At 45.2% G+C, this 27,982-nt stretch overlaps 1 protein-coding gene across 3 annotated transcripts; it reads right to left on the bottom strand.

Moving 5' to 3' along the window:
* Positions 1–92: 92 nt before the first annotated feature.
* On the bottom strand, positions 93–25,692 carry SLC2A2 (solute carrier family 2 member 2). Of its 3 annotated transcripts, none has more exons than XM_081911104.1 (11): positions 25,672–25,692; positions 13,369–13,464; positions 12,605–12,780; positions 11,567–11,691; positions 10,292–10,407; positions 8,938–9,100; positions 6,195–6,385; positions 5,821–5,925; positions 3,122–3,223; positions 1,856–2,059; positions 93–402 (listed from the first exon to the last, which is right to left on the bottom strand). In XM_081911104.1, exons 1-11 carry the CDS (start codon positions 25,675–25,677, stop codon positions 199–201), a joined length of 1,488 nt encoding a protein of 495 aa, XP_081767230.1. In that variant the 5' UTR covers positions 25,678–25,692; the 3' UTR covers positions 93–198. The 3 variants fall into 3 exon arrangements, with proteins under 3 accessions (XP_081767230.1, XP_081767229.1, XP_081767231.1); XM_081911103.1 differs by lacking the exon at positions 25,672–25,692 and adding an exon at positions 21,516–21,686; XM_081911105.1 differs by lacking the exon at positions 25,672–25,692 and adding an exon at positions 17,047–17,138.
* Between the last annotated feature and the right edge of the window lie 2,290 nt (positions 25,693–27,982).

Raw genomic sequence — 27,982 nt, 5'->3', positions numbered from 1 at the left:
CTCTGCATTAAACGAACTCCTAAAGTAGCGGGAGAAACAGACACAGCTCTGCAAAAGACATCCAGCCAAGGCCACACAACAGACTCAACCTATCAAGATCACTTCCCATTTTTTTTTTTACGTTTTAAATAAATGCTTCCTCCAGAATGTATCCCGGCAGCATGTTCTTTCCGTTCTTCCTTCTTGCAGGGGTAGGACCTATGCCTCAGAGGTGCCTCCCAAACGCTCCATTTCAGTGGCTGTTCTGGGCCCTTGGCCCCCGCCTTTGCCTCGGCGACGGAACTCTTCTGCAATTTCCTCAAAGGACTTGCCTTTGGTTTCTGGCACTTTGTAATAAATAAACACAATGAAGAGGACGAGCAGGCCGGCAAAGATCAGAAACACATATGGTCCGCAGATGTTCTGTGATGGGCAAGAGAGAAAGAGAAGACCAGTTAGCATTCTCTCCCCCCACGTTGCCAGCAACGTTGATCAGCCAAGACAACCTGCCTTTCTTCAACTGCAGAATATGTATTTCTCTAAGACTTGTCCCCAAATGGACATCATACACGACATCAGATGCAGGGTAGGTAAGGATGCATCTGTAAACAAACAACTGAATGCATTAAAAGCACTCCCAGTTGTTCTTTTGCGAGGGCTTCTTGGGTTTGGCCCCTTTCAAATCAGGCGCCGAATGCAAGCCCCAGCAGATTGGTTTCATGTGGGAACTCCCAACTGGTGCAAAATCCCTGCCCAAAGTGGACTTTGCATTTGGCTGTGATCAGCACTGCTAAGTGCAAACTCTGCTGGAATCAGAAGCTCTCTGGAGTTGGTTGCAAACCCCACTCAGATCAGCTACAATTATTTGCTTCCACAGCTGATCATATTTATATTCTGTCTTTCCTCCCAGGTCGGCGCGCGTTATTCATTTCCTCCTTTTATACTCACTACAACTTTGTGAGGTAGGCTTTTCATAACTTCTTACACCATAGATGGAAGGTTATATATACCCTCGTCCTCTGTACAGGAAACACTTATCATCCTAGGACCCTGTACTTCCTTTGCAAGCGAGGATTGAACAACAGGGATGGAAACCCTCCAGTTTTGTCAGGCTTGAACTATGAACGGAGCTTGGGAGACAAACCCAAGTTAAGTGATCTCTTGAGTTCACCCACTTAGGATGGGCAAAATCAACTTGAGCCAGCGCCTCTCTCTGAGAACGATGAGGAGCAACGCCTGCATGCTGAACAAGCGAGCGCATGGCGAGCAAGCAAGCAGTGCAACTCTCTGGCTTGGGGCTTCTGTGGGGTCCTGGGAACCCAAAGACATTTAGACTGGGGGAGGGAGCCTCTTAGGGTGGTCTTTTTCAAGCTTAAACCCTACACAGGGGCCAAAGCAAGGAGAGGGCACTGGGGATGATTAGGAGGCCATATCTGGCTCATGGACTGCCAGTTGCCCACCACACAGTGTCCAGCTGGGCAAGAATTAGTTCACACTTTGTCTGATCTGTCCAGGCCTTCCTGAAGACCCAGGGAAGACAGTGGAACAGTGATGGGTCCCCAAGCCAGGTACTGGCCTGAGCCTTGTCATCCGCCAGCATTGGTCATGGCGCCCCTCTTTATTAGCCTATGACATTTTTGTCAACATATTGGCCATTCTCTGCGCGCCCTTGCAGCATCAGTGCAGAAGGGATCCATGGGATATCACTGCAAAGCCTGGAAATTTATTCCCAACCCCTCCCATTTGTCACTTTAGATTGGTAGCCTGTTCTGTTCCCTACTTTGAATTCTAAATGTATGGACCCCCCCCCCTTTTAAAAAAAGAAAAGAAAGAAAAATCTTGTTCGGCTGTCTCCATCACAACGCAGTTTCCTTACAGCGACATATGGGAAGAACATTCCGATGCAGAAGTTGGTGAACCAGTTGCTGAAGCCGGCCATTGCGACGGCAGCCGGGCGGGGGCCTTGGCTGAATAGCTCGGCCACAATAAACCAGGGAATTGGTCCTGGCCCGATCTCAAAGAAACTGACAAAGAGGAAGACGGAAATCAGGCTGATGTAGCTCATCCATTCGATTTTGGGCTAAAAAGCAAAGCAAAGCAAAGCAGAACCACGTTAATAGCATTAGAGGAAACATTCCCTGAATGTCTGTCTTAATGCATCTGTCTTCAGTCGCTGTCAGTAGACAAGTCCCCTGACATTTTTAAAAAATGTATTTTTATTAAAGATTTTCTTGATTTACAAAAGTATGTGCAATGTCTCTCTCTTGTATTCCCCCCCCCCATGTAACATTTTTTTACAAATCAGTTTCATTTGTTGAGACATTAGGAAGAAAAGGGGGAAAGGGGTGGAGGGGGGAAAGATGGGTGGGGGTGGGGGTGGGTGGCAATGTTTCTATTTTGCTTAATATATATGGGGTTTTGTGTCAGTTTTGCTTGTGCAGCTTCTCTGCTATTCACTTGTGTTCCTTTGGTGGTGAGAGAGGTTGGGGTTGTGGCTGTTCATTTGTGGTGGGCTGTGGTGGTCTTTGTTTTCATGTGTGAGTGGGGTTTGTGTGTGTTTTGGAACAGGTTAGCCCTATTGATTTGTATGGTTCTTGGTGGATTTTTGTCATTGTCTTGTTGGGCTGTGTATGTGATAAGGGGGAGCCATACCGGGGTGAAGGCATCTTCTTATATTTGTCCTTGTGTCAGTTTCAGTTTTTTGGTTAATTTTTCTAGTAAGGCATCCCCTGACATTAATGGAGGGACAGACAGCCAAAATACAGTAGGCATAGTCCTCAGGAGCATGGTGAAGCCCCACTGTGGGCCTCAGTCCCAACACCTACCTTTGGCTAATATATTCTTACTGTTTGCTTTTTCCCCGCCTAGAGAATGTCTAAAGCCCTCAAACACCAAGAAGTGCAAATGCAACGATGGCTCCACCAACTGGCAGAAAACAGTATTACCCCCTCAAACAACAATTGAAAGTGGACCACAGGTGTGATTTATTGTAGGCGTGAGGCCAATGTGTGGCCAATGGCCAGGGATTATGGCAGTTGTAGTTCATATCCGGAGGTCAAAGGCTCCCCCCACCTGTGCTATTGGATGTTCAAACTCAGCTGGCAGTGTCACCTCTGAGGATCCTCGCAAAGTAGAGCCTTACCTGCAGGACAAGCCCAATAGTCATGGTTGTTGCGCACACCATCATGCCAGCGAGGCCAGCTATGAAGAGCGAACGCCTCCCTGCTTTCTCCACCAGGAAAACCTGTTGGGTGTAGAACGGCAAAAGTTTGGTTAGCCCATCATCGTTTTGACTTTAAATTGGCAACCAGACTCAGCTCCTCGCAGGCCTGTGTCCGCACTGTCCCCAAACAAAACCTGAATGTGCAGGTGGACAACCAATCACCGGTGGGAAGAACCCTTTCCCTTATCCAATCACTTCGGTGGTGCTGGTGCATCTTAAGTGGGTTTGAGCAGTGCTTCATCTGAATGACCCGCTTGGTATATTTAACTCCTGTCTAGAGGCACCCTTAAGTCTGCCGTGATTGCTCTCATCCTAAAAATCTGGCCAGTTGCAGGATTGGGGAGCATGCATAGGAATATGGGAAGGTGATGTATACCGAAGTCTGACCATTGGTCCATATAGCTTGGGTGTGGGAAACCAACTAGCACAGCTTATGGCCAGAGATTATGGGAGTTGTGCTTCAAGAACATCTGGAGGGTCAAAGTTCCCCTAAACCTGATCTAGCACCCTGTTGTTTACAGTGACTGCCAACAGCTGCCCAGGGTAAAGGTGGCCGACTGTTGATTTTGGTTCCTCAAATTTATCCCAATATACACATTTTTGTATGCAAATATTATGCATGTTAACATTTTAAATAATATATGCATTTCTACAAACATTTTGCCCTGGTCTGTGCATTTTTGTACGTATTACTTGTCTGGAGAACACTACTACTAAACTAAGAACTCAGCTACATTAGTCAAGAAACAGCATTTTGAATGCATTATAAACATGCAACACCAGATGGCGCCAAAGAGCAAAGAAAATTCTAAGCAATTTTCCATAGTGGTTTGTTTTGTTATAATGATTTAATTTCTCACTTATTTATAGCATTGGTTATTTCCCCTGTGTGTAGATCCACCCTAAGAGAAATGCTGATTTCAAAGGATGGCTGTGTATTGTTTCAGAAAGTGTGAATTACATAGGTTCGTCCAAATGCAAACTGAAATGAATTCCTCCTGCATCTCTATTCTACAGATTCAGGGAGGGATCATTCCCAGCCCTACCTGAAGAAGCTGGAGATTGAACTTAGGACCTTCTGCAGTTGCTCTGCCAGTGAGCTGCATCCCTTTCGGACAACATGAAACGGTATATCTGTACGCATATCCCTTTTCTAGCCTTCCAACTGGCTTGGTGCCCCAGTACACTTTGTTCGGATTGCTCTTTCTGCTACTTTGGTGGACAAGGTCCAAGCAAGTGATTATTATGTCTAGCAGGCCTGTTGATATGGATCACCTGCTGTTGACTTTTTGATAAATGTCAGGTAATATTTAAAGTGTCATGGTCAAAAGAAGAAAAGAGCAAACACAAGCAGAGAGGGAAGCTGTACAGGGCATCTATCCCAGACGTCAAATGAAAGACAGGATTTAAAAAATGTTGCCATGGGCACCATAGGTTGATCGACCACTGCCCATCTAACTGAACAGAATAGTTTTGTTTTTATACTACCTGAGGACCTTTCCATCAGTTTGGTTAAGAAGTTGGGTTTTTTCCTTGCTTCTCCTCATACCTATGGGACCGCCTCTCCTGGTATGTCCCACAGAGGAATTTACGGTCTTCAGACAAAAACATCCTGAAGGTCCCAGGCCACAGAGAGGTTACGCTGGCCTCAGCTAGAGCCAGGGCTTTTTTGGCTGTGGCTCCAATCTGGTGGAACGCTCTGTCACAAGAGATTAGGGCCCTGTGGGACTTGACATCTTTCCGCAGGGCCTGCAAGACAGAGCTGTTCCACCAGGCCTTTGGTCAGGGCACAGCCTGACTCCCTCCTTTGGCAATCTTTAAAGAACTTTAGCCTAATGGTTGCCATCAATTTGAGTTGAATTAATTTTAATGGAATGATTTTAGAATGTTGTATTATTTTATTGTTGTTAGCCGCCCTGAGCCCGGCTTCGGCTGGGGAGGGCAGGATATAAATAAAATTTATTTATATATTATATTATTATATATTATTATATATTATTATTATTATTATTATTATTATTACCCCATCCTAACCAGGTTAACGCAGACGCAATGCCTACTGATTTCAGCAAAGGTTGTGTAAGTGCTCAAGATAGTAGTCATTGTCCTGCCTAACTAGCTTCAAACACTTTGCATGCAGAACATTCTAGGTTTGATTTCTGGCATCTCCAGGTAAGCCTGGAAAAAACTGCTGCCTGAAGGAATGGAGAGCTCCTGCCAGTCAGTGTAATATGGAGCCAGAGGGAAGGATGGTCTGACTAAGGCAGCTAAGGCCAGCTGGACAATGTCCCATCTTCATATACTGAGGAAGTGCTTCCTCCCAGACATTCCTTGCATGCTCTCAAATCTAGGCCTTCCTAGATATTTGCCAATGTTCTAGGTCTGAGCTGAGACACTCACCCTCCCAACACTATGCACTACATTTATTTATTCTTAAAAGCCAATAAGAGGTTCATTTTTGTTAGGCAAAAAGCAGCATACCACTGTTGCACTGACAAAATGGTGCCAGTTGTGCACTATAACCCCACCTAGTGACAGAATACGGTATTACCCCTCATGTAACTATTTGAAAAAGAACCACACAGGTAATTCAGTAATTACGGCTGGGCAAGACTTACGGCGACAACAGTGAAGACGGTGTTCACAAATCCCACACCTATGGTCGCATAAACAGGCTGGCTGACACGGGCGGTGTTAAAAATATCGGTGGAGTAGTAGAAAATCTAACAAAGCAGAAAGGAGTAAACGGTTTAGAGGCACCAATGGCTCTCCTCTCACTGTGCTAGACAAATCAACATGGAAAGCATTTCCCTAGCATTCCAGGGTGTCAGCGGCACAAATTAGTTTTCTGCTGTATCTACAATAATGCATATTGACAATCTATTGAGACCAAGAGCAAGATCTCTCACAAACTTGCACCAAAGCTACAGCGCTGTTTGATTATCTGCTTAAATATCTTGAGTTGCCAGGATCCATCACTAGGTGAACTCACAGCATTAATTCCCGAAAACTGCTGGGCGATATGGACCCCGATGGCCACCAGGAATGGCTGCCTGTAGAGAGGGGAGGTGATGAGCTGCCAAATGGAGACAGGCTTCTCTTTGGAGGCTTCTTCCTTCTCTTTCTCCATCTCCTCAAGCTCTTTGTCAGGGCAGTAGTTTTCTCCTCTCAGCCGTTGCAAGCCTAGGGAAGGAAAGGGATTGTGGGTTCCATCTTTGATGAGAAATGGCCCGTGGAAGCAAAATTACCAGTATGGTGCTGCAGGACAGAAGTGTTGTCCACAACAGACCAACACGGCCACCCTTCTGGGAAACTATCTGAGAAGACATGTGACGTTTCATGAGCCTATTTGTAACAAATATTCAATAGGTTCTAAAGGACTTGTGAGGACTATGCAGTTTTTGCAGCCATTTGTGGCTGTTGGGGCTGATACCCATTGGGAGTGGTAGGGTTGAAAGCAGAGAGTCTTATGTGTAGATGGAGCCAGAACCAATGACTGATGAAGAAGAAGAGTTTGGATTTGATACCTCGCTTTATCACTACCCGAAGGAGTCTCAAAGTGGCTAATATTCTCCTTTCCCTTCCTCCCCCACAACAAACACTCTGTGAGGTGAGTGAGGCTGAGAGACTTCAGAGAAGTGTGACTGGCCCAAGGTCACCCAGCAGCTGCATGTGGAGGAGCGGGGAAGCGAACCTGGTTCACCAGATTATGAGTCCACCATTCTTAATTCTGGTTCTGTCCCCATGCTCCTCCCTACTGAATTCTGCAGTGACAGCACTGAGACTCTAAGGGGAAGGAAGCTGGCAGCCCATGTCACCCTCTGGATGTAAGATAGAAGGCTGGCTGAGTGCAGACTGAGGGCGGCAGTGCCCCTAATGAACCAGCTTCTACTGCAACCCTGTCTTCAAGAGAAGACTTTCAATGCCTCAGCTGTCTCTTCCCCATTTAATCCATAGAAACATAGAAGTGTCAGCATGAGGATAGACTAGTCTGGAATAAATGATGCTTTGCACCTTCGTAATTACAGAAAGCAGGGAAGGATTTGTCAGTCTGCATTTCTTAGTGCAGAAAGTACTGATCTGATGTGTAGAGATCTTTCCTACTCTAAATAATTCAAGAGGGTTCTGGAAGCTTACTCTGTGTGAAAGAAACAAGCAGAAGGTTCATGATGTTTGGGTTATACCTTCAGAGAAGCTGAGTGCAGCTGGCTTAAACTGGTTCTGTTATCTCTTCAGTGAAAGTCATGCTGACTATAAAAGTAAGGCCAGAAGGAGCCTGGGTTTCACTGTCTCTTTCTATCTCTTTTCCTTCTGGTGTGATGGTCTGTACATAGTGTTAAGGTTTAGACTTATTATAAGTTATTGTAAGTTCAAGTTAAGTCTGCTGCAACTGGATCTCTTACAGACAGATTTATGACCATTATGCTCATTTGCCTTCAGTAGCAGTAGCTCTGCTGGATGAAATATTAATTGCCTCTGGTCTATGTTTTGGGAATCCTGCAACGTGTTTAAGTTTTTAATCTGCTAACTATACATTGGAGTTCTGCTCTGGCTCAATATTGAGTAGAATTCAATGACAGGGCTGTAGTGCAGTGATAACAGTACTTGCTTAAATACAGAAGGTGCTACTCCTAGTAACATCTCCATTAAAGGATTGAAGAACCTCAACCCAACACCCTATAGAAGTTCTGCCCATCAGTGTAGACCAGGAGTAGCCAACATGGCGTCCAACTCCCATCAGACCCAGCCAGCATAACCAGTGGTTAGAGTTGATGGAAGTTGGGAGTCATCTGAAGGCCATGCTGGAAACTTCTGGTTTCAATAAATGGTCGGACCCTGTAGCATATAATATTTGTTGTTCATAACTTGGTAGAAGTCTATGGCATTTCACGTGTTATTATTGCCTCCTGTTACTCTTCTGCTGCTCTTACCCAACCCCACCAGCCATGTTTTGCACATACCAATTAATTCCCAGAGTACTGTCTGTTTCCTCCCAGCTCCCAAATACAGCCCCCGACTTATTGTGAGGAGAGTGAAGCCTCAGAAAGTTAAGAACCATAATTCAGCTGTGGAACTTCTGCTTTGCATGTTGAAGGTCTCAGATTCGATACCCAACACAGGAGCCAACTCCTAGGGGTTGAAGTCCCTTTGCCCTCCAATAAAATATTTGAGGGGGCTACCCCTCCAAGTTGATGGGCATTGATAATAATAATAATAACAATAATAATAATAATAATAATAATAATAATAATAATAATAATAATAATAATAATAATAATTTATTTATGCCCTGCCCATCTGGCTGGGCTTCCCCAGCCACTCTGGGCAGCTTCCAACCAAATATTAAAATACAGTAATACATCAAACATTAAAAGCTTCCCTGAACAGGGCTGCCTTCAGATGTCTTTAATAATAATAATTCATTCATTCAAATGGTGTGTGCGCCCCACATCTTGTCATTGATTATGTGGGGCGAGGCTTATCTGCCCCCCCCCCATTTTATTCAAATTGGCAACCCTGATGCCCAACCTTGCCACGTAGGGCTAGAGGAAACTCCGTAGACAGCAGCTTGCTCTCCCTCCCTTTCTCAACAAAGCCAGGCCCCATCTTAGTGGGGAAATAAATTGCCATCGCCACCCCATCCCTGAAATGGTTCACAATGTGCCAGTGAGACGTGAGGACCAGTTGACTGATGTGGACTGGCAGAGAAAAGTATCCCCTGGAGATAACCTTACTTTTTTTGGCTTCCTCTTGTTTTGAAGCTTTAATGTACAAGTACCGAGGGCTCTCTGGGCAACCAAAGAGCAAGAAAATCTGGAGCACGGCAGCAATGCCAGAGAGAGCGAGGAGCAATGGCCAGGTGGAATCTTTTCCTAGCAAGACATCCAGGCCAAGAACCTAACGGGGGAAAAATGGACCAGTGTTTTTCGTTGCTGCTTTTTTGAAATAAGGAAAAGAGTTATTTAAGTGCAATACTTACTTATGAGGAATGTATCATTTACTTAGAATTGTTTTAGATATTCTTCAAATGGAAATCTTGGTGACATCACTGCTAGGCACATCACTAGTCCCTCCCACACTTCCCAGTGCTGATTTGAATGCCCGAGAGGGTGGGGCAGTCAGGCAGATATGTCCTTTTGATTTCTATTTGCCCCAGTGCATTCCTTTCTAAAGGGATAGACTTTGTTTTTCAGAGATGTCGTTATTACAATGGAAAACACTGTATGTCCCAAATGATGGAGACCCACAAATGAAATATCTATGTTCAGAACTTTGGACCAGCAAGCTCTAGAGCACCCCCTCATGGACAAAATCAAATCAACAACCTTCTTGCTATTACCGGTAAGTCTTAGGCACCTATTTTGTCCTGTGAGCAAAATGGCTCTCTTAGAAAACCTTGCTGCATTATGGGAATGGTTCAGCAATACAGATTTGCCCTTGGTGGAGCTTTGTAAATTAAGCGTCAGTTCTGCACACCGTAAAAAGGGCTCCTGTGCTGTCCTGCCGTGCAATCACGTGGAGAAAGATAATGTATGAACCATCTTATCACAGATCTAGCCGGCAGCAATTTCTGTGATCTCAGTAGCATTGCAAACAAGGAAGGGTTTCGTCCCCGAGTCTGGAAAAGCCAATATAACCCCCAGCCCTGAGACCTGGTGACATAGGCAGCTGTTTGTGCTTTCGGGTTTGCTTTAAAATCGTGCTAGCCAGGAATTCTCTTGCACGTAATGGTAAGAGCCAGATCAGATCTGAAACATCAGATAAAACAAAGAACTAAAAGATGGAGAAAAGTTTGCTTTTGTTCTTATTATGTATTTTGTGTTTTTAATTTTTTTTTTAATGTTGGGAACCGCCCTCAGAACTATTGTTGGGTCCTCTGAGACCCCACATTATGAATGAAATCTACAAATTCAACAATGTTTTGTGAACCGCCCTGAGATCTATGGATATAGGGCAGTATATAAATTTTAATCATCATCATCATCACCATCTCATTAAGGGGCTTATGGATGTCCCATGTAGCACTTGACTTGCACAAACATAAATGTGTTCCATGATCAATTTGTCCTCTGTTCGTTTGGTACACACCTGGCTGATGAGGATGCCGATAACGACAGCAAGCTGGTTCATTGATCCCAGAGCCCCTCGAAGAGCGACAGGGGCAATCTCTCCAACATACAGTGGAACAAGTCCGGAGGAGAGCCCTGGGCAAAACATGCAGATGAATCAACCATCTAATCCATCCTGCTTCTGGTGCGCTCCAGATCTTCCAGACCACAACTTCCATCAGGCCCAGACAGCAAGGCTCATGGTCAAGGGCTGACAGGAGCTGCTGCCCAAAATATCTAGAAGGCACCAGGTTGAGGAAGGCTAAATCATGCAAACTTAAACAAAAAATATTCTTTTATTGAAAGATAAAAAGTGACACACACACACACATCATTGTAAGTGCACAAAATAAAATAAGACATTAAAAATTGTGTGTGGGGGGAGAGAGAGAGAGAAAGAGAGAAAGAGAGAAAGAGAGAAAGAGAGAAAGAAAGAAAGAAAGAAAGAAAGAAAGAAAGAAAGAAAGAAAGAAAGAAAGAAAGAAAGAAAGAAAAGAAAACACCCAAGAACATCACAAGATTGCTATTGTAGTTAACCTAATAAAGTGTTTATAAAAACAAATTCCAAATATCGTTTAAGAATGTTTGGAACAAATATTCCGACTTACTAACCAGACGATTAAGTTTCCCTGCTGCCTTAAGATGGTCTTAACCTTTTTGAGTCCTCAGCTCCCTTGACCAACCACCTTCATTCTGTGGCACCCTTGTGGGGCGCAGGAGCCCAGTAATGTCACCCCTTGCCTGCAGAGCTCGCAGCCTCTCCCCCTTGTGGAGTGTGCCCTCAGCCTCCTCCCTCCTCCCCTCTCCTCGGGAGTCCTCTGGGCAGCCACAGCTGCTGCCCCTGATCTCTGAGCTGCCGCCTCTGCCCCACAAGAGAGGTCCGTCCTCACACGGCCCCATAGGGGCCTAGGAAGCACCCCCTGGCCAGCCCCAGAGGCACCATTCACTTGGTGACGGACAGAGGCCGGTGTTGCCCGTGGCAACCCTGACCATCATTCAAGACACCCCAGGGTCCCACAGCACACTGGTTAAAAACCACTGTCTTAAGGAATTGAATTAGTGCTTGGATAACATGAATTGGTGGAGCCAAGAGCAGATGGAGACCATATTCCCAAAAGATCAGGGCTTCTTTCCCTTCACCCTTCCCTCTGATTCTCCATTTCCTGCGACTTTGCATGCTGACTCCGTCTCCAAGCAAACCACCAGGGAAACTCAGATAGAAGTAACCCCCCGTTTGGAGCCCGCCTTGACTTACCACCATGCAGCCCAGTCAGTACTCTTCCAATGATGATGAAAATGTGGGAGGGGCCAAATTTCGCAATGGCCAAAAAGAGATTCCCAGAGATTGCAAAAATGTTTACCAGCAGCATCGCTCTAACTCTGCAGTGAGGAAGGGAAGCAAGGAGTCAACGTTGGTGCAAAAGAAAGAGCCAAGTTCAGACACATTTGCCCACTGGTGATTCGAGAGTATCCACACAATGCGAGGTCCTTCCATAGCAGATCGAAAGCTAGAGGTTAGCTTAAGGCCCTGACTGTGAGACAATATGGACACTGGACATTTTAACCCCTGAACGTAGGATGCTATTGAAACATGCCATTCTAATGTTGAGAACTCCCCTGTTTCTTCTGTAAAATGCACTGACATTAACCCCATAAAGGTAAAGGGACCCCTGACCATTAGGTCCAGTCGTGGCCGACTCTGGGGTTGCGGTGCTCATCTCGGTTTATTGGCTGAGGGAGCCAGAAGTGAATACAGCACATAAACTTCTAATAAGTGAATGGATAAATAGCTAATTGTTCTGTAAATAAATAAAATATACATAAGACATCACTACAAGGAACACATGTTACTTCACATTATGGAGGGAGAGAATGAAAACCTGAAACCAGGATTCCATTCCCCCTTCCCGTGTTGCTCATAGTGTGTTGTTTCACCCTAGGTAAGTCTGCGGAACACAATTCTGTGTTATTCTGCTCTTAATAGAAGCATTTTATTGACCCTGTGGGTTTTATTACCATAGGCCTGCACACAGTGCTATTTTTCTAGAAAAAGAGGTGCCAGAACTCACCACAAACACCTCCCTTAGAACGGTAATGGCGTCCACCTGAGGTGCCAGAACTGAGTTCCAGAAAGTTCCGGCTGAAAAAACCCGCTGCCTGCATGAGTACTTGGTTTTGATTTGTGTATCAATGAGGTTCCCTCACATGCCAGTGAGAACCCTCTCCACAGCCCATGTTGCGTAAGTTTTGTTTCCCCTTTTTCCTGGCCGCTTGTGAAACCAGAATTTCTCACCTTGGCATCTTTTCACCAATCCAGCCAACAGTGAAGGAGGAAATCATCCCACCCACAGCAAATACAGAAACAGAGGTGGACCAGAGCATCATGACGGTGGGGTTTTTAAGGATGTCATCTGTTCCGTTTCCAGAGGATGCAATATTCAGCACTTTACCGTAGTGGAGCATGATGATCTATAATGATGATACAAGCGCAATATTTACTAAAGATCCAAAACTTCTTATAGACTTTTTGCAGGAAAAAGAAAATGAGCTTACAATGTCTGGCTTCAAGAACTGAAGAAAATATTGGTGGAATGGAAATGTTGGGTGTTAGTTTGGAGTGGATGTTTTGAACAACATTCTACATATAGCTGACAGACAAAGACAGAAGTTCTCTCATTTTTTTGTCTTTCCTTTTTCCTACGTTCCTTTCTTTTCTTCTTCTTCCTTTTGGCTTGTGTTTTTATTTAGATTAGCTTTTTATATTGGATAAAAAGATATTGGACATTTGATACTAACCTTTCTACACCCCCCTAATTTTATCTAATTAATAGATAGATGACAAAAGTATATTAGTAATTCCGTTGGCCCTACACTGCCCTCAGATCGATCCTTTGGGATCCTAGGGGCTATTCAAGTGATGTTAAAGCTGGATTTGGCTGGCACCAAGTGTAGACTCACCAGGAAACTGCAGTCAGGCCTGCCTCTCTGATACACACAGGACCAATGATCAAATATGGCAAACCAAATCAAAACAAAAGAATAAGCACATTTACTCACCTGTTGTGGAGCATTGATGACTCCAATGCAGTACCCATATTGGAAAAAGCCAAGGACTGCAGAGAAGACGGCTAAAAACAGGGTCCCTGTGACATCCTAGGAAAGGGGTAACAAATGAAGGCACAGTGTCACTTTTTATCCTTAAGTTTCTGGATTGAGGACTAGATCTGGCATGCATTATATTCCAACCTTTCATTTTTAGGTAAAGGTAAAGGAACCCCTGACCATTAGGTCCAGTCATGGTCAACTCTGGGGTTGCGGCGCTCATCTCGCTTTACTGGCCGAGGGAGCTGGCGTACAGCTTCCGGGTCATGTGGCCAGCATGACTAAGCCGCTTCTGGCGAAGCAGAGCAGCGCACGAAAACGGCGTTTACCTTCCCGCCGGAGCAGTACCTATTTATCTACTTGCACTTTGACGTGCTTTCGAACTGCTAGGTTGGCAGGAGCTGGGACCGAGCAACGGGAGCTCACCCCGTCACAGGGATTCCAACCGCCGACCTTCTGATCGGCAAGTCCTAGGCTCTGTGGTTTAACCCACAGCGCCACCCGTGTCCCGTTTCATTTTTAGTCAAACCAAAAACCATAAAAGGCAGTACGAAGAAAGCAGAGCTGGTGGACCTATGGCGCTGCATTGGACTGCCATCAGCCTCTTGCCAGCACAGTCAGTGGTCAGGGATGATGGGGGTCATTGTCTAACAATGATTGGAGGACCACAGTTTTCCCAGCCCTGGAACAAAGCACCTCAAAACAGACAGGAGTCAACATCTCCAACAATAAGGCAAGCACGAGGGTTAAGCATTGCCATGATGCTATTGGCATTAATGATATGTGGTGGTTAGCAAATCCGAGTTTCCTGCTTGCTACAAACTGAGCATCACATTGACCTTTCACTGCTGTGAAACCTGAAGCAATTCCTTCCTGTTCCAAATGTGTGGTTTGGCTAAAGGGAAAATTCACATGGCCGCAATGATATGCCAAATTGTGAGTTAATAAAACCAGATGCAGCAGTTGGCGGCATGCTAACGTGACGGTTTGAGTCAGTATCCCGCTGAAAGAGCACCCCTATTTACTTTGCTCCTCTAGCCGTTTTCAGTGAACGCATAGGTAGGGTGGGGGGCAAAAAGAAGATTATGTTCTTAGGCTACCTCATAGTGGGGCAGATTTACTGACCATGGCAGGGCTGTGCCACTCCCCCCCACTATGTTTAACATGTCTACAAATGACCTGAATATCAGTATATCAACATACCAGAATTGTTAGCTGAAAGGTAAATACAGTGGTACCTCGGGTTACATACGCTTCAGGTTACATACGCCTCAGGTTACAGACTCCGCTAACCCAAAAATAGTACCTCAGGTTAAGAACTTTGCTTCAGGATGAGAACAGATATCGTGTTCCGGCGGCGCAGCAGCAGCAGCGGGAGGCCCCATTAGCTAAAGTGGTGCTTCAGGTTAAGAACAGTTTCAGGTTAAGAATGGACCTCTGGAACGAATTAAGTACTTAACCCGAGGTACCACTGTAAAGCCTTTTTAAAGTGGAGATTCTCCTATCCCAGTCTGCACTGGATTTGAAATTCTGTTTGTGTTATGTAATGGTTTTCATATATGTTTCTGTTGCTGATGCTTTCATAGCTAATTTGCTTCGATATGTTTCATGGCTTGTGATTTGTAAATGAAAGGGAATGAACAAACAAATGATCCCATTTATAAAGCACATTTTTAAAATGTTCAAAGCACCTCACATATATGATCTCAATAACCCGCACTTATTCCATAGCTGGACGCGACATATATAATGAGCCTGAGAAATGGCAGGCTCATTATATGACTTCATAGGAGAGCCAGTGTGATGTAGTCATTGGATTGTTGGGAGTAGGACCTGAGAGACCTGGCCATGAAACTCACTGGGTAACCAGTCACTGCCTCTCAGCCTAGCCTACCTCACAGGGCTGTTGTGGGCAGTAAATGAGGCAGGGGAGAACCATGTATGCCACTTTGAGGAGGACCGGCCCACCCAGGAGGCAAAGTGAGCCATCCTCCTCAGGCATCAGGAGCCAGAGGGGTGGCAGATCCTGATGTAGATCTTTAGTCCCCCCCCCCTTGTTCTTGATGTTAATCTTCACTCACCCCTTCTCCCCTGGCAGGGAGGGGGCGCCATTTTGTAGTTTGGCCTCAAGTGCCAAAATATATTGGGCCGGCCCTGACTTTGAGCTCCTCTTACTTCTGTCACGTGTCATAGCCAGGGTTTCACCTCCTTTCATCCAAATTGAGAAACTGTGGTTTAATTTTGGGCCTGGATGTGATCCCAAAAGGGTAGTGACAGCCCGTACCCTGGAAAGATTTCACAAAACAATGAACAAGCTCTCAGATCTCTAGAACTCTTGCAACCTAAGTAGACTGCTGGAAAACGACGTTTGCACTACTTTGTGACATTTGCTGCCCATGCATGGAACAAATGCCAAGGCAGAGCAAATCTGGGACTCCTGCTGATGTATTTGCACCACACTGGCCTCCCTGCTGTAACAACAACAACAGCAGTAGCTGCAACAACAACAACAATTTATTATTTATACCACGCCCATCTGGCTGGGTTTCCCCAGCCAGTCTGGGAGGCTTCTAACAAAATATTAAAAATACAATAAAACATCAGACATTAAAAACTTCCTGAAAGAGGGCTGCCTTCAGATGTCTTCTAAAAGTCAGATACAGTAGTTGTTTATTTCCTTGACATCTGATGGGAGGGTGTTCCACAGGGCAGGTGCCACTACCGAGAAGGCCCTCTGCCTGGTTCCCGGTAACCTCACTTCTCGCAGTGAGGGAACCGCCAGAAGGCCCTCGGCGCTGGATCCCTGTGTCGAACGATGGGGGTGGAGACGCTCCTTCAGGTATACTGGGCTGAGGCCATTTAGGGCTTTAAAGGTCAACACCAACACTTTGAATTATGCTCGGAAACGTACTGGGAGCAATGTAGGTCTTTCAAGACCTGTTATGTGGTCTCGACGGCCTCTCCCAGCCGCATTCTGGATTAGTTGTAGTTTCCGGGTCACCTTCAAAGGTAGCCCCACGTAGAGCGCATTGCAGTAGTCCAAGCGGGAGATAACCAGAGAATGCACTACTCTTGCGAGACAGTCCACAGGCAGGTAGGGTCTCAGCCTGTGTACCAGATGGAGTTGGTAGACAGCTGCCCTGGACACAGAATTGACCTGCGCCTCCATAGACAGCTGTGAGTCCAAAATGACTCCCAGGCTGCACACCTGGTCCTTCAGGGGCACAATTACCCCATTCAGGACCAGAGAGTCCTCCACACCTGCCCGCCCCCTGTCCTCCCAAAACAGTACTTCTCTCTTGTCAGGATTCAACCTCAATCTGTTAGCCGCCATCCATCCTCCGACCGCCTCCAGACACTCACACAGGACCTTCACCGCCGTCACTGCTACATTACCATCTCCCCCTTTTCTCCCTCCCAGTAAGTAGCAGCAAGCGAGTGTCGCTGAAACTCATAACTCTACTGGCCATTATGGACAGAGTTCAGGCACACAATCCAGCCTGAGAAGAGAGAAAGGTTGAATATATTTTACTTAGCACAGGGGGGACAAATCAATTTCCAGAAGGCATATATTACAAGAGATTAGCTTGAGAAGGCCCTAACTATACTAAAAATCGATAATTTTTTTTATACCTGTGAAACGGCCATCCTTTGACCGTTGGGAGGCCTCCCAACAGAAACATGGCAACTACGGACTGTTAAGGGCTGAGAATTCTCTGCCTGCTGCATCACAGAGCAATACTCTCCAAGGTTCCATGACACGAGGGAACAACTGTGCATCTTCCCTCTGCTCTGTTTACCAGGAACAGCCCCTAATCCATTTATTTTCAAGTGAGATTTGGGGTTTTATTTATTTTTTTGGTTCCCTCCTTGGGTCTCCAGAAGTGCCTTCCTCAAAAATGAAGGGAGAAGAACCCAGGTGTTTTTAAAGCCCCTTTCAAAACTGTAGCCTTCCCTAGACAAATTAACAACAACAACAACAGCAACAACAACAACAAATTTTATTTACATCCCGCCCTCCCCAGCCAAAGCCAGGCTCAGAGCGGCTAATATCATACAAGTAAGACAATGCATAAAAACAAGCGACCAGTAAATTAAGAGACATCCTACAATTAATTCAAACAAATTAAAATTAAAACTGGACAAGTGGCAATTTAATAACCAATATACTATTCCATTAAAAACAAAGGCTGAAACATACAATTCCAATCACAATAAAACAACCTGTTCATAAAACCCAACAAATCTCATGCACATTTACTCAGACATAACCCCGTTGTGCTCAGTGGAGCTTATTCTCAGAAACGTCTGTAGCCTTAGGGTAGGTATAGTAATCTTTGCTCACAAAGATGCAGGTTGGGCACATTTTATTGAGGTCCAGAAAGAAGCACATAGGGAGGTCCAGATTAAAAGCAACACCAGCTCCTGCAATATTGTTCCCATCCCCAACCAGCCTCTGCCCAGAAAGCGTCGCACCAACTCTGCAAAACATAAAGTTCCAATCACAAAAAAAACCCCAGGTCTTAAAATTCAATTCACCGCATGTAGTGCAAGACTACGCACATTTCCTAAAAGTAATCCCCACTGTGTTCAATGGGACTACTCCCAGACAAGTCTGAAGAGGGCAGTTCCCTTAGCCTGGGTATAGTGATTTTTGCTCACTTATGAAGATACAGGCTGTGCAGATATTACTGGGGTGCTGAAGCAAAGTACACAGGCAGGTCCAGATTAATGGCAACATCTGCCTCCAACCAGGGTGTGCTAAGAAACCTTTACAGGAACTTTGCAAATCAAAATCAAACACCTTTGCTCCCTGCCCCCCACAACACACAGGTGCAATGTCTTGAGGTGCGTTCCAAGACTGCCAGCCCAACTTGTTAGAGGTAACATCCTGCACTGATCCCCCTCCATGATGCATGTGTCCTTGTGGATGACCAAACCACAGCACCAGGGACTCAAGCTACATTAGTAAAGAAACAACAGTTTGAATGCACTATAAACATGTAACACCAGATGGCACCAGAGAGCAGGAAATTTTTATACACAATTTCGCATAGGGTCCTCCCCCCTTTTTTTATAACAATCGAATTGCTAACTTATTTATAGCGGTTTTCCCGTGTGTGTAGATCCACCCCCAAACTAGCCCAAGACATTTTGTTGTCAGAGATAGAGGTGCAACTTCTGGCCCCATCTCACACAAATCAACGTCCGTAATGGGACCCAGTACCAGATCAGTGGTCTTAGCCCTTGAGGCAGAAATTTCCACAGTCAGCCATAATGCAATAGTAATAAATGGAAAGATAAAAACAAAAACAAAAATGCTATCCTTTAATGACATCTAAACATGGGGTGAAATCTGATTCAGTTGCATTTAAGGGTTACAGTCGTACCCTTGGTTATCGAATTTAATCTGTTCCGGGAGTCCGTTTGACTCCCGGAACAGTTCAAAAACCAAGGCACGGCTTCCAATTGGCTGAAGGAGCGTCCTGCAGCCAATCAGAAGCTGGGGAAGCTGTGCCAGACTTTTGGCTTCTGAAAATCGTTCGAAAAGCAGAACAATCACTTCTGGTTTTTGATCATTTGGGAGCCGAAACGTTTGTGTTCAAAGGCGTTCAGCTTCCAAGGTTCCACTGTATTTTATCTGACACAAAATCTGAAACAAAATGCAAACTGAAACACAGTCCTCCTTCCAAAGAGTTCTCCTGATTTTGCAATGCAGCTCTCTAACCAAGTAATGTGTACAAAAATACATATACTAGTGTTACATGTGCATGTAAGTGCATATATGAATAAAAATAATATGCAAACAGGTATTATGCTAGGAGGAAATTGCATTGCAAAAATGCGTAAATTGCACTGAAATACTGATAAATTTCTGCGAGGACTGAAAAACCAAATCACAAATTGATGTGGAAATGTGGAGACGTTCCAATCCAGACAGGAAGGAGGAGTATTGGGTAGAAACTGAATCTGGACATCTTCGTCCAGTTTGAGAAAGGAAAACCTGGGTGTAAAAAGAAGAGCATGTGGGAAGCTGCACAAAAGGAGGGAAACGAGATTTTTGGCTCGCATCTGTGTCAATGAATATTTTGTTCTTTTTTGCCTCCCTTTTGCTGACATGCCCCACAGCTCATGGATGCCCCCCTGTTCTACTATGCATCAGTCCCCAACATACAGTGTCATGTAGGTAGACACATCAGCCCAGACACTCAAAATAAGAAAACCAGCCCTCTCTAAAACTCTGTGTATGGTGGGTGGGTGTCACAGGCCTGGTTTGAGGACAGTTTAGTTTTCGTAACTGGAATGACAAATGATGATTGGTTGGAGGTGGGGAGAGGAAGGCTTCAAAAACACTTAACAACAAAAGACACTCTCTATCTCCCTCACAACATTAGAACTCTTGGATATTCAAAGAAGCTGACTGTTGGAAGATTGGGGACAGATAAAATGCGTAGTCAAACTATGGAACTCGCTCCTTCCCAGTCCAAATACTCCACAAAGCGACTATTAGTTCCATGAGGAAAAAATATATTATCCCCTTTCCCCGTGATACTAATAGCAATTTAGAGGGGATTAAGATTCGACGCTGAGGAAAGCACAAAAGGCCCCACCTCCCATTGTTATTCACTGAGCCAGTCAAGTTCTCAGCACAGGACAGCCACAAAAATGTCTAGTGATCCAGCCATGGCTCCAACACAAAGCTGGGGAAGCTGCGTCTCTCCAGATGTTACAAGACTACAACTCCCATCAGCCTCAGCCAGCACAGCCAATGGCCACAGATGATGGGAGCTGTAGTTCAACGACATCTGGAGGCTCACAGGCTCCCCATCTTACATCATGGCGTCTCCTCCCACAATAGTGACAATTACTGTCCAGTTTCCCAGCTCCACAATATGATTATGTATCCAAGTTTGCATGGAGATTTTAAAGGAGGGGGGATATACACAATCTGTACTGTTTTTGGGGAATAGGGGGTGGTTGGGTGTGGAAGACTCCCTGGTCCTGAATGGGGTAACTGTGCCCCTGAAGGACCAGGTGCGCAGCCTGGAAGCCATTCTGGACTCACAGCTGTCCATGGAGGCACAGGTCAATTCTGTGTCCAGGGCAGCTGTCTACCAGCTCCATCTGGTATGCAGGCTGAGACCCTACCTGCCTGCAGACAGTCTCGCCAGAGTGGTGCATGCTCTGGTTATCTCTTGCTTGGACTACTGCAATGCGCTCTACGTGGGGCTACCTTTGAAGGTGACCCGGAAACTACAATTAGCTAGACTGGTGACTGGGAGCGGCCGCCGAGACCACATAACACCAATCTTAAAAGAACTACACTGGCTCCCAGTACATTCCTGAGCACAATTTGAAGGGTTGGTGCTGAGATTTAAAGCCCTAAACGGCCTGGGCCCATTATACCCGAAGGAGCATCTCCACCCCCATTGTTCAGCCCGGAGAAGTGAGGTTACAGGAAACTAGGCAGAGGGCCTTCTCGGTAGTGGCGCCCACCCTGTGGAACACCCTCCCATCAGATGTCAAGGAAATAAACAACTATCTGACTTTTAGAAGACACCTGAAGGCAGCCCTGTTTAGGAAAGTTTTTAATGTTTGATCACATTATTATTATTATTATTATTATTATTATTATTATTATTATTATTCTATTGCTAGCTAACCTGACCTCTCAACAGCTGAGCCACTGCTGCATACCAGAATGAAGACGGGGAGAGGCAAGATGGTGGGGACATTGGCATGGTGCAAACGCACCAGTGGACCCAGACAGGTGTGCCTGTTGGGGCATTTGGACTACCCTGGCCTTCCTGCCACATTGTCCCTCCTCATCTCCCTCCTGGTAAGCTGTAGTGACTCTGCTGTCAGGAGGCCAGGTGAGGGCTGCTGACCCACCGACCCCACCAGCCGCTACTGCAGAATCTCCTAACTCTACAGGCCATCACAAATAGGCAGACAATTCAGCCTGAGAGGATGGGAGAGAGAGGTTGAATATCTTTTAGTTAGCACAGCAAAAATCCATTTCCAGAAAGCACATATCACAAGAGATAAAAATGAGATTGAGAAGGTTCTAGCTATACTACAAATCAATTAAAGTTTTATACCTGTGAAACGGCCATCCTTCCACTGTTGGGAGGATTCCCAACGGAATCACCGCAACTACAGATTGGTAAGAGCTGAGAATTCTCTGCCTCTTTCATCACAAAATAATACTTCCCAAGGTTCCATAAGACGAAGGAACAGTTACTCATCTTCCAACTGTCCTGCATACCAGGAACGGCCCCATATTGCCCTCAAATAATAATAATAATAATAATAATAATAATAATAATAATAATAATAATAAACAACTTAAAAATTTAAAAATTGGGTTTTTTTCCCAGGGTGAAGAATTTTATTCTCCATTTTTTGGTTCCTGCTCTGGATTTCTAGAAGTACCCCCCCAAAAAAACCAAAAACACCCCTCAGGTATTTCTAAGCCCTTTTCAGGACTATAACTTCCTCAAGCCACCTCATTTTAATAACCAATATACAATTCCATTACAAACAAACACTAAACATACAGTTCCAACCAGAGTAAAACAGTGAGTTCATAAAATTCAGTAAACGGTATGCACATTTACTCGGAAGTAACCTACACGGTGTTCTATGGTGCTTACTCCAAGAAAAGTCTGCATAGGACTGTAGCCTTAGCATGGATGTAGCCTTTTCCCTCACTTACAAAGAAACAAGTGGGGCAGATATTACTGGGTTGCAAAACAAGTGCACAGGAAGGTCCAGATTAAGAGCAGCACCAGATCCTGCCGTACCATCTCCATCATCAACATCATCATCATTTCTTATTATTTATTAAATTTGTATACCGCTCTCCATCCGACGATCACAGGGCGGTTCATAGCATAAAGTTACAAAATGAGAACACAAAATACGTCCCCTGCTCCCAACAAATGTCTGCCCAGAAATCCTTTGTGTGTGTGTGTGTGTGTCTTGAGGTGCATTTCACGACAACAGAGCATGAAAACTGCTGTAGACAACCTCCCACACTGACTCTCAGGAGTTATGCATCCTTATGAATCGCCAAGTCAGAGCAGAAAGGAACAATACAATTTGGGTACAATTCAACTCGAGTTTACTCAGAGTAAACCCAATGAAATTAATGAAGATTCCCAACTTCATTTCATTCATTACAATGGCTGTACTCTGAATTAAACTTACATGGCAGGTCACCTCTTCTTCAAGATTGAGTTGAGACTTGTGACCTCGCCAGAAGCTTGGGAATCACTGCCCGTGATATCTTTATTGGCTCAAGTTTGTATGTGATGATTTGCGCTTTTTTTTAAAAAAAGTTTTATCTTGGAAATAATAAAAACAGAAAAATCATATCATGCGAACCAGCCCCCAGGGGCAAACTATATGTTACCTCCCACATCCACCCAGGAGACAGGTGGGTGGCGCCACCCCACCTATCAATCACCTGATGTCATGTCGGCACCAGCTGACTGACACCTGCCAAAGTTCACATTAGGTCACGGTAACTGTTGAAGTTTTGGCAATTTTCTTTGAAGGCACTGGGAACGTGCCTTCAAAGGGCTTCCCTGTAACAAACAATCAGCTGATTGATTTTTCTGTGCAGCTGGAAATGCTCGTAAAAGTAGAGTATTTCCTTTTCTGCAGAAAAAGCAGGTTGTACCTAAAGTGCAAGAGGAAGCCCTTTGAATACAAGCCATTGACCTCAGCTGATCCTCAGTCCTTGCAATGAGCCCTGTGCTGTGCTTTGAAGACCCAACAATCACCTGCCCCACTACTTAGGTCAGGCGTGCATAATGTCAGGTGTCAAGCAGGTGGGTTTAACTGAGCATATGGGCTGGAAGTCCTCCCTTCCCCCAAGCAGGAGAGCCATGACTGGATGCCCCCCACCCCAATAAAGAGTTGATCAAAGCAACGGCTCTGGGATAGAGGGTGTTATCGCTTCATCACTGTACCGTTTCCCTGGTAGAGCAGTAGAGACGTAGGTCTCCAGCTGGACTACAGTTCCCCCCATCCCTGACCACTGGTCCTGCTAGCTAGGGGTGATGGGATTTGTAGTCCAAAAACAGCTGGAGACCCACATTTGGGAAACACTGCTGTAGAGCCAGACCACAAAAGCTGCTTTTAGTCACACAAGGAAAGAAATATATTGGGTTGTAGTCAACTAAGTTTTATTCAGAGTAGAACCACTGAAAGGAATGAGCACTGACCAAGTTAGGTCTATTAATTTCAGTGGCTCTACCCTAAGTACAACTTGAATACCACCCATTATATCCCCCATTGTGGAACTAATATCAATTCAGAGGGGGTTAAGATTGAGAAAATCTGACAGCCAGTGTGGCATAGTGGTTAGCGTTCTGGGAGAGGACTTGGGAGACAGGAGTTCTAAACCCCCACTCAGCCAGGAAACTCACTGAGTAATTTTGGGCCAGTCACAGTCTCTCAGCCTAATCTACCTCACGGGGCTGTTGTGAGGATAAAACAGGGAGGAAGTTAGGACAACGTATGCCACCTTGAGCTCCTTTGCAGAAACATGGGATGTAAATGTAAATAAATGAATAAATAAGGCATTGAGGCAAGCATAAAAGACACCCAGTCAAGAAGGACGGAAGTCAATGGCTCTATGGAGCATAAAGTAGGATATATGTAATAAGACTTGATGTTTTTGTTGGTTGGTGTTGGTGTTCTTAAATCTCAATAAAAAGCATTTGAAAAAAATAAAAAATACAAATAAAGTACAAGTAACATATTTTAGCAATCGTCAAACTATGTTGTTAAAAAAATACCTGCATTAAAGCTATGATTTTATATTTTAAAAAAAGAAAGAAAAAAAGACACCCAGTCAAGTTCTGAGCGACTTGCATCTACTTTGAAGTAAAAACAAAAAATGTCTGGGGGAACCAGTTATAGCTGTAACACAGAGCTGAGGAACATGTCATAGTTCGAGACGTCATAGGACTACAACTCCTATCAGGCTCAGCCAGCACAGCACAGTGAGCAAGGCTGATGGGAGTTGTAGTCCAACAACATCTCGAGGGCCACAAGTTCTCCAGCTCTGCATCACATGTGGTTTCGGGTTGTTGGCTGAAATCTTTATCCTGGCCTTCGGCACCCAAGATGTGTTTTCAGGAAGAAGAAGAGTTTGGATTTGATATCCCGCTTTATCACTACCCGAAGGAGTCTCAAAGCGGCTAACATTCTCCTTTCCCTTCCTCCCCCACAACAAACACTCTGTGAGGTGAGTGGGGCTGAGAGACTTCAGAGAAGTGTGACTGGCCCAAGGTCACCCAGCAGCTGCATGTGGAGGAGCGGGGAAGCGAACCTGGTTCACCAGATTACGAGTCCATCTCTCTTAACCACTACACCACACTGGCTCTCTCAGGGTCTCTCAGGGTCCACCCTATTCTTGCGAACGTAATGTGTTTTAACTTCTGTAGTTTTAAAATTGTTGTGGCCCGCCCTAGGACCTGTTGGTGGAAGGTGGGTCATAGTAATAACAAGAATAATAAAAAATATTGACTCTCTTCCACTACACAATTCTAGGATCTAGGCTGAAGGCTGTTGATTGATAGGGAACATATTCAATCCAATCGAAGAAGCAAGTGGGCTGATACAGTTTACTATTTCTCTACAAAATGGAAGTGTTTAGAATGTTGTTGACTGGCTCAACCAAACAAACATCACATTTCATATTTGCTAAACAGAGGAAATGTGCAAAGCAGAATGAAAAAAAGTTGTCATGAAAAGAGGATGCTTGATATGCATCAAATTCACCAGAGCAGCCCTTTGTGTAAAATCTATTGACAGCATGTTTTATCCATGAGAGATTCAGAATAAGATACAATGCATTATTTCCTCTGTTTTGTAGCTTTCAATCTTAAGTGACAAAGCATAGAGATTCCTCGCTATTCTTGACATTTCCCCTTGCAGTTACAAAAACCACCTTTCCCCTCTTCTTCCTGTTTTCATTATTTGCCATTTCTTCCATAATAAAGGTGTCATTAGCTAATTCAGATACGGGAAACATGAATTCCCATCTGGAAGTATCATAGGGATAAAGGGAGCTGTCCTATACCGAGTCAGAACATTGGTCCATGTTGCTAAGTACCATCTACACTGACTGACAGAGGCTCTCTAGGGTGCCAGGCAAGGATCTCGTGGGCATACCTGGAGATGCTGAGATGCTCTACCACTGAGCTACCAGCCCTTGCGCGATCTTGAAATCAGTGTTACCTTCATTAGTCCGTCCTTCGGTTTCTTTCCCATCACCTCCGTCTTCTCCGACTGATCCACGTAACCCAGAAAAGCTCGGGGTAGTCACTTGCCAAAAGGAAGGCATGCAACAGAATGTCCCCCTCACCTCGACTTGAGCTTGTCACATAGAGAACTGTGTAAAGATAGCCATTCTTAGGACGTTTATAACCCCTCAGGGGGAGGAGGGGGAGGAGGAGGAGGAGGAGGAGGAGGGAAACTTGGAAAGAGGCGATGTGGGGAGGGCTGTGGGGAAAGCTTATTTGTGGCCAGGGAGGATAGAATTAATCAACTTGAATGTTAATGAAAAACCCAAGCACTCCTTAGTGTTTACCTTCTTTTCCCCGGCTGTTAAAATAGGAAAAGTGCAAAGGGCACGGGGACTGCACATCGATAAGCCCACCTAAGTGGGCTGGAATGCTCACTTGCGAGTGTGTCGCATGCTAGACCTTCATTCAGAGACAAGGAATTAGAGAGACAAGACAGGTTCTTTATTTCAAAGCACACAGATTCTGTTTTTCTGTTCACAAGGAACACCCAAAGTGGCTCATGACTGCCACAATTAACCAAGGTAAAGGTAAAGGGACCCCTGAGCATTAGGTCCCGTCGTGACCGACTCTGGGGTTGCGGCGCTCATCTCGCTTTATTGGCTGAGGGAGCCAGCGTACAGCTTCCGGGTCATGTGGCCAGCATGACTAAGCCGCTTCTGGCGAACCAGAGCAGCACACGGAAACGTCGTTTACCTTCCCGCTGGAGTGGTACCTATTTATCTACTTGCACTTTGATGTGCTTTCAAACTGCTAGGTTGGCAGGAGCTGGGACCGAGCAACGGACGCTCACCCCGTCGCAGGGATTCGAACCGCCGACCTTCTGATTGGCAAGTCCTAGGCTCTGTGGTTTAACCTACAGTGCCAACCACATCCCACAATTAACCAAAGGACACGTTAAATGTGGGGGTGCCAATGTGAATAAAATATGGGGTGGGGCAGGTAAGCCCCGCCGGCAAAATCGCGCATATGATGCAGTGCATGCACATCATTTGAATGGCTATGCCAATCAACTGGCCCCCTCAAATATTTTATTGGGGGGGTAAAACCCCTCGGTCCCTAGGAGTGGGGATCTATGGTTAAATGACAAGTCAACATAAGCTGGCAGGAACATAAGGGGTCTCCACAACAGAAAAGGTTCTGCAGGGAGGAGGACATGCCAGGGAAGATGGTTCTATATTAATAAAGTGATAATTTGTTATCCAGCCAGACTTTTGCAGTATGCAGGCATTCAGCTTATACAGAACTCCTAACCAGACTGAATGGAATACAACTGCATGTGTAGCTAAGAACTGGCTACCGCAGCATTTTGCCTAACAAGTCAAAAAAGCGGGTATCATCTTACACAAAGAGATATTGATCCAATCAAAATAACACTGTTTTTCAAAAACTGCTGGAGTGCAGAGTTAGTAAGGTATTATGGCCAGGGTAATTAAGTCTCTCAAAATGCATCCTGTATAGAATCATGGTATTGTAGAGCTAGAAGGGACCTGAGATTCATCTAGTCCAACCTCCTGTAAGGGGATCGAACCTGCGAACTTGGCGTTATCAGCACCACACTCTAGCCAACTGAGCTATCTAGAAACGCTACGAACCTCGGCTTGGGAAAACTGCTGCTATCTTACCTGGGGGTAGGTCCCACTGAACTCAGCAGAGCTTACATCTGAGTAGACATGCAGAGGCTTGCACTACCAGCGTCCAAAAATGTACCTGCTCCATGAGCCAAACCCATTTATTACGAAGTCCAGTCCATAGTGCACTCTAATAAATTTAATAGAAGATCAAATATTTATGGTTAACACCACCCGATGAAGATAATCTCTGCTTGATAACACTCTTCCCAAGTCAGGGAGCAATCCTACTCACAAGAAGCAGGCCTAAAGCAAGGCGGTGTAAATTAACATGTATAAACGTTACAGCAGACCCAAACCCCATTCCTCAGTGGGGTGGCTGCCATCTGCTCTGCCTAAGCCTGGCAGAGGAAAAACAAGCCTTTAAAACAGGGTTCTTTGGTCTTTGTGCCAGGTTTCCAGGTCACACGAATGAACTGAACGGGCTTAGGATTCAACCTGAGTCCCTCTTCTGTGGTCCTTCCCCTGCTGCCAGCCCAGAGCATCTCCTCTGGGGGACTCAAACTGGGCTTGGATCAGCCAGTTTTGGCTTGGCTATGGCTGAGCTCCAGCTGAGCTGGGAAGAGCATTCTACAAATGCTAAACCAGGTGAGGGTAGCCATTGGTTCTGAACCC

Source organism: Podarcis melisellensis, assembly GCF_964234715.1.
Source record: "Podarcis melisellensis genome assembly, chromosome: 5".
Classification (NCBI taxonomy): Eukaryota; Metazoa; Chordata; class Lepidosauria; order Squamata; family Lacertidae; genus Podarcis; species Podarcis melisellensis.
This window is presented reverse-complemented; position numbering and strand designations above follow the sequence as displayed.